The sequence below is a fragment of the Xyrauchen texanus genome, chromosome 35 (assembly GCF_025860055.1).
Source record: "Xyrauchen texanus isolate HMW12.3.18 chromosome 35, RBS_HiC_50CHRs, whole genome shotgun sequence".
NCBI lineage: Eukaryota > Metazoa > Chordata > Actinopteri > Cypriniformes > Catostomidae > Xyrauchen > Xyrauchen texanus.
Window position 1 is genome coordinate 23,480,629 of NC_068310.1, and position 6,862 is coordinate 23,487,490.

The 6,862-nt window shown below is 38.2% G+C and overlaps 1 protein-coding gene across 1 annotated transcript in view; it reads right to left on the reverse strand.

Moving 5' to 3' along the window:
• The window catches only part of LOC127629092 (low-density lipoprotein receptor-related protein 1-like), a 184,203-nt gene that overhangs the window by 79,151 nt on the left and 98,190 nt on the right, over positions 1-6,862 (reverse strand). The window contains exons 10-14 of the mRNA XM_052106140.1: positions 4,899-5,042; positions 4,081-4,317; positions 1,143-1,323; positions 691-913; positions 67-256 (exon numbers count right to left, since the gene is read on the reverse strand). Coding sequence (XP_051962100.1) covers positions 67-256; positions 691-913; positions 1,143-1,323; positions 4,081-4,317; positions 4,899-5,042 — 975 coding nt within the window. The remainder of the gene's footprint in view (positions 1-66; positions 257-690; positions 914-1,142; positions 1,324-4,080; positions 4,318-4,898; positions 5,043-6,862) is intronic.

Sequence of the window (6,862 nt, forward strand, 5' to 3'; positions counted from 1 at the left end):
GCCATAAAAATGTGAGCACCCCTGGTTTACCAAGTTTGAAAAAAGAATGCCGAAGTTGTTCCATACTTTGCTGTTGTTGTGCATCATAGGTGCGAATCTCATAGATTGGGGGTCGTTCATTACGTAGCAGCGAGACTTTCTTGGTGATCTGGTCCAGTTTGTAGATTCCTCCACCACGGTACTCATTCCAGAACAGGAAGTTCTTGTAGTGGCACAGGCCAAAGGGATGGTTTAGCTCCTGTCCTTCATATACAGTCTGGGCAAACCGAAAAGTTTGTTTCTTTCATGATTTTTGAACAACACATTCTGAGCAGCACAGATTTTTAGGGATGCATAGATGTTGAAGCTCTGACTGATACTAATAAGTTGATAAATATTTTCATGTTATGACCAACAACAGATTAATGGCCAATTTTAGAAATAGATACTATGAAGAAGAGATAAACTAAATAGTTGTATATTCTATATAATGAAGTTATTCATTTCTACGTATGAACGCAAACAGCTGCTATCACTGCATTTTCATTCTTGAGTATCCCTGTTTGTATCGGCCCTTACTTCAAAAACACGAAATATACTAGTTATTGCATATTATACCGAATGGCCCTAAATAAACAACCATCTATACACTGAAGCCCTTTTACTCCAGCTATGATGCTCCTCTTTTAAACCTCTGAAACTATTTCTCACCCTGCGTTCTGTGGTGTTGAGAAGCACCATCTCGATGCGGTCATAGTATGCATCCACCCAGTACAGGATGCCCTGTTGGATGTCCAGGCTGAGGCCGTTGGGCCAGAGCACAGTTTTAGAAGTGAGCAGGATGCCAACATTCGAGCCGTCCATCCAGGCCTTCTTTATACTGCCGCGATTGGTCTCTTTAGGCTCCTCCTCCCAGTCGCTCCAGTACATCATTCTGCAACACAACGAATGCTCACACATTCATTCAAGTATGTGGATTCTAGTAAACTACTCTAATGTAACTAACCATCTATGAGAACGATCCCAAAGAGAACGGTCGCAGAGCTCAAATTATAAACATAAATAAATACAAAATTAAAATCTAAATTGAATTGGTCAAAAGAAGCCATCACACAAACAGAAAAGAATGAAAGCTGATAATGTACCCAGATCCCCTTACTTACCCATGTGCAGGGTCCACTACAATGGCCCGGGGATGGGTCATCTTGCCCTCAATGAGGGTCTTGCGAGTCTGAGAGGCTTTCTCCAGTTTGGCCACACTGATGGTCTTCTTGGGTCCATCATCAGTCCAATACAGGTTCTGTCCCATCCAGTCCACAGCAATACCTTCTACTGTGTGAATACCTGTGGAGTACAGAAACAAAAGGGATGAGAAAGGGGAACAGGATGGGGTGAAGACGCGTGTTATTGCAGGGCTTTCGTCTAATTTTACAAAATGTTAAGTGAACACAAGAGGTGCAAAATTACATAGATTTTGAGAAAATAACCTACAAAAGCATTTTTCATTTTCATACATATACAGTGTCTGAAGTATTGTTATAAATGTTACAGTTTGCAATATGAGAAAACATTTGTATAAAATTATGTTTTCAGACATACTTCATATGACGTTTTAAAGTTGTCACAACACGGGGAAAAAAAACTACTTTTAAATATGGATTTCAAATCATGCGTGCATGTGTTTTGGATTAGGTTTGTAAACATCAGGGGCTGGATTCAGAAAACATTATTAAAAAGAAAGTTCTGGGGGACCTGGGTAGCTCAGCGAGTCTTGACGCTGACTACCACTCCTCGAGACGCAAATTCGAATCCAGGGTGTGCTGAGTGACTCCAGCCAGGTCTCCTAAGCAACCAAATTGGCCTGGTTGCTAGGGAAGGTAGTCACATGGGGTAACCTCCTTGTCATCATGATTAGTGGTTTTCGCTCTAAAAGGGGCACATAGCAAGATCGCGGAGAGTAGCTTGAGTCTCCACATGCTGGGAGTCTCCACAATGTCATGCACAACGAGGCATGTGATAAGATGTGCGGATTAAAAGTCTCAGAAGTAGAGGCAACTGAGATGAGTAATCACGAGGACCTTGTAAGTAGTGGGAATTGGGCATTCTAAAATTGGAAAGAAAAGGGGATACAAATTTAAATAAAAACAAAAAAAGTTCTTCTTGAAGGGATAGTTCACCAAAAATGAAAATTCTCTCATCATTTACTCTCATGCCATCCCAAATATGTATGAATTTTTTTCTTCTGCGGAACACAAAAAAAGATTTTTAGCAGAATATCTCAGTTCTGAAGGTACATACAATGCAAGTGAATAGTGGCAGCATAAATGTAATCCATTCAACTCCAGTGTCTTCTGAAGTCATCCAATCAGTTTTGGGTGAGAACAAATCAAAGTGTAACTCCTTTTTCACTGTACATCTTGCAATTGCAGTCCCTAGGCAAGATCATGACTTTAAGCTTGATTACACTTCCTGCTTGACACATGTGCAGAGTGCTAGATGGCACTATAGGAAGTGTAATTGAGTCTGAAATCATGACGCTAAAGGAGACTGTTGTCAAGATTTATAGTAAAAAAGAAATTACATTTTGTTCTGTTCTCACCCAAAATTGATTGGATCACTTCTGAACACATGGATTTGGACCATTTACTGTTGCCTTTATGTGATATTTGAAAGTTCCATTCACTTGCATTGTATGGACGTACAGAGCTGAGATATTTTACTAAAAATCTTACTTTGTGCTCTGCAGAAGAATGTCATAAACATCTGGGCTGGCATGAGGGAGAAAATTATGAGAGAATTTTTGGATAAACCCTTTAAGAAAATATAAAAAAAGAATTGTATTCCTGAAAAGACTTAGTCTCATCTTTTCTCATGTACCAGCAAAAGGCGGGCGACATGTAAGACGTCTCAAGAGTGACACATGACAAGAATTGCTGTTAGTCACAAAGACACGTGCTTGAAGAAACACATTTTATTATATTTTCTCTGTTTCATTCATCTGAAAACTGTTTGCAAGACAAATGTCGTCTATGAGAATGCTGCACATGTTCTCCGATTATCTCAGGAGGTGTTGTGAGTTAAGTTTGCTTTATTTCCACATGGCTGGCATGTATTGTGAACGCAACTTTGCAGGTTCAGTAATATATATATCTTTGTTTAAAGAAACAAAAATGAAAGTGATTACATCATAAAATAATACAAGACACGTTCACCTTGAGCCTAAAATTAAGTTCCATTTTCATTTCTTTAGGCAGCATAAACCGTATAAAACAAAATACAAACACATTCTATAAGAACACACATTTGGCAGCATTATTTTGGGAACACAAGGGAATTTATTAGGCTTTAGTATTCAGATTATTATTAGCTTTACATTTATAATTGTCTTTAGTTCTTAAACTGTAGGCTATTAGTAATTTTCCACCTGTTATCATTGACGGATGCTTGCGTGATGGCAAATGGTGCCATTGGAGAAAGTAAATGTTTGGATTTGGGGAGGTGGTTACATATACCTTTTTCAATCACTTTATTTTATTGCTTTTTTTCATTTACTTTAAAGTGCAATTTGAACTGACACATATCTTTTGTTTATGTTTTTTGTGCTTCAATAAATGAATTTAATTTTTAAAGCAAAATCTATAAATCAAAAATATTCACGACCCTCGGCATAAGATTATTGATTAAATATATTTTATATAATCTGGCAATTACATTATTTATTTATTTATTTTTAAATCGCTATTAGCTTGCTACTTTAAAAAAAAATATATAATAATAAGATACATTTATTGTTACAATTTACCAGTGTTGAAGTATTACATTTGTAGTATTAGACAAGGCAGCCTCATCAGCAGGCTAGTATAATCAGACAATATCAAAGACAATCTTAAGAAAATATTTTAAAAATTTATTTTTCAAGAATTGCACTTAGGATAAAGTTTAAGAAGTTCGTAAGAATGTTCCTAAGAACTTTTTCTTTTCTTTTAACTTAAGAACATCTGTTAATCCGGAACCAGATTTCATGTGTCACTCCAAGTAGAACACATCATTCTTCACCAGATATCAGCTGCGGCAAAATGTATTTTGTGATTATGTACACACCATCCTTCACTATGATGTCTCTCTCAGTGCCGTCGATCTTCTGTCGGCCAATGATGTAGCTGGTGGCATCAGCGAAATAGATGAATTCAGTCTCAGCGTGGAAGTCCAACGCTCGCGGGTTATTGAGGTTCTCAATGGGGATGATGTGCTCGTCATACACCCGGGCGTGCAGGTCCATACCACGGATGACACCTGGCCTACCTTTACCATACACCAAGAACAGCTCATGCTCTGGTTCTGTGGAGAAAACAAATGGAACACATAGCAAATGACCATTATATCCAGTATTTTTGTTACCTTTTTCCCTTGATATGTGAAAGCAATTATTAATTTTGATTAAACGAATTTACAGTACAAGAAACACTTATTTTGTGTAGGACAACAAGCTATTTTCTTTATATAGGCTACACATCCAAAACAAGCTGAGAACGTTGTCCCTTAATTATTTTATCGCTGCACCATCTCTTTATTGCTTAATTTATAATACCGCCTATGCATCTTGCATTTCGCTGGTTCTAAATGAACTGATTCATCACTGCGCACTCAACAGTTGGTTAAAATGCTCAATTGCTAAAAATTGTATTTATAAATAAATCACACTAAACACACAAGCAATGGTTGTAAACCTAGATGGAATGTTGTTTTCAACACTTTTCATGATTCATAAATAGAGGAAGCCATAACCGCAATCTCTTTAAATAAATTTGATTAATTGTATAGCACTATTCACAGGCACAACAGAAGCCCTGTAATGGGGAAGACTGTTATATAATGCTGTAAGCCTGGCTTTGGACATGCTTTTGTGAGATTTTACTCACTCTTGCAGGACTTTCCATCACTGCCCAGGCTGAAACCGGATCGACAGCGGCAGGTTCGGCTCTTGTGACTGTTACTCAGCAGGCAGATATCAGAGCACCCGCCCGGCTTTCCAAACTGATCCGAGGCACATGCGTGACTTCGGACTGTGAGGTTAGACACAAAGGTATCATTTTAAACAACAAATGTGAAAATCACAATGACTAGTACAGAGTCAGACATGGAAAAATATACCTCTCTGAAAAGAATGAATTATATAGTCTAAAAATTTAAATGCTTAAATTTTTTACTTGACAAAGAGCACTTCTTGACAAAGAAGAGGTGTGTTATTTCTGTGCCTCTAGTGCAGGGATGGACAACTTTGAAGGGGGCGAGGGCCAATATTGTTTCTCCATTCTACCAAGGGGCCGGATTACAAATCTGCACTCTAACAATGTTCACCCCTTTACTCAATTTCCTCATTATTGTGGGTAATCTATGCACAACTAATGCAATGTACTTCTAAAGATTTTGTAACCTATATTAACATTTTTATTTAACAATATACCACAGTTAGCTCTGGTCCTCAAATCTGATTGGACGAGAGACGTTCCATGAGCACTGATGGTCTGACACCATCAGCACTCGGACGCTTCACTGTGTGTGTGTGTATCACTAGCTTGTGTTCATGCTGTTCTAAACTAAAGTTTAAGAGCAGTGTATTTGTGTTAAGTGTTACTGTCTTTATTTTTGAAATTACTTATTTTGGCCAGCATGTGGTGGCAAAAGATAATTTTTGTGTGTAATATGGGCCAGTTGGTGACGTAAAGTGAAACCGTTTGTCATTGTTTACATAGAACAGCGCTCCGTGATCGCTCGTATTACTAATATATTACCAAAGCTAGAAAATAGCTTTAAACGGTCAACTTCAGGATTAAGGATAATCACAGCTGAGAGACACAACAGACTGATTTATTACAGAACTCAAGGTGCTTACCTTTTATCAGAGTTTCCACATTGGATACACACAGTTTAAAATGGCGGAGGACATTGAAATATGGAGGAATACCCCTGCTTGGACAACTATTTTCCACTGAGAAGCTGATCTTGAGAAAGCTGACAGCCTCTCTGCTTGGGTGTGGCAACAGGTGATCGCACACGCTCCATCTCTCTCACTCTATCTCTCACACACACACACAAGCACAAATCCATCCGTCTATCCTTGTTTATCCAATGGCTTGTTAGAAACAGCACAAGCCTTGATACTATTTCTGAAGTGAGCTTTTTTAATTACTATTGGAGGCTTGGACGCATCATTTGATTTGAACCAGCAACGGCAGATTCTGATCCGTCGCGTAAGAAAGTAGTTCCGTGCACAAATGCGTTTTTATGACCGTACTCTGTTTTCCCTAATTTTTGAACATGTACTTGTTCATTGAACTGTTGTATATAAGCAATATCACACTTGCAATCATGCTATATGGCCCTATATTTGCACTGCTGTAACTGATGTAGGGCCATATCGCACTCTTGCTTGTGTGATATTGCTTAAATATTTAAAAAACTAATATAATTATTTTGTAACTGTCTGACAAGCTGAGGTAAAATTTAGCTCAATTCACCTTAAAAATGATGAGCAAGTGTAAGATGTTGCATGCTAGAATCCTAGAGCGATGGTCTGCTAAGAACAAGTAACCTCATCTGGTCAATAGTTGTAATAACATCAAACTGAATGCAATCTTTACATAATCCATTTATCAAAGAAATAAAATCAATCCTCAGTCTTGTCCAACGGGCCATATTCAACAATACAGAGGGCCGTATACGATCCGCAGGTCGCCAGTTGCCATCCCTGCTCTAGTGGCACCAAACAGAATAAATCAAAATTACTGTTTTCAAATAAGTTGCCCAACCACTCCCTCGTTGGTCATTGGCCATGAAAAATCGAGCATTAGTCAGGCCAATGTTGCTGTATCAGGCTGAGAAG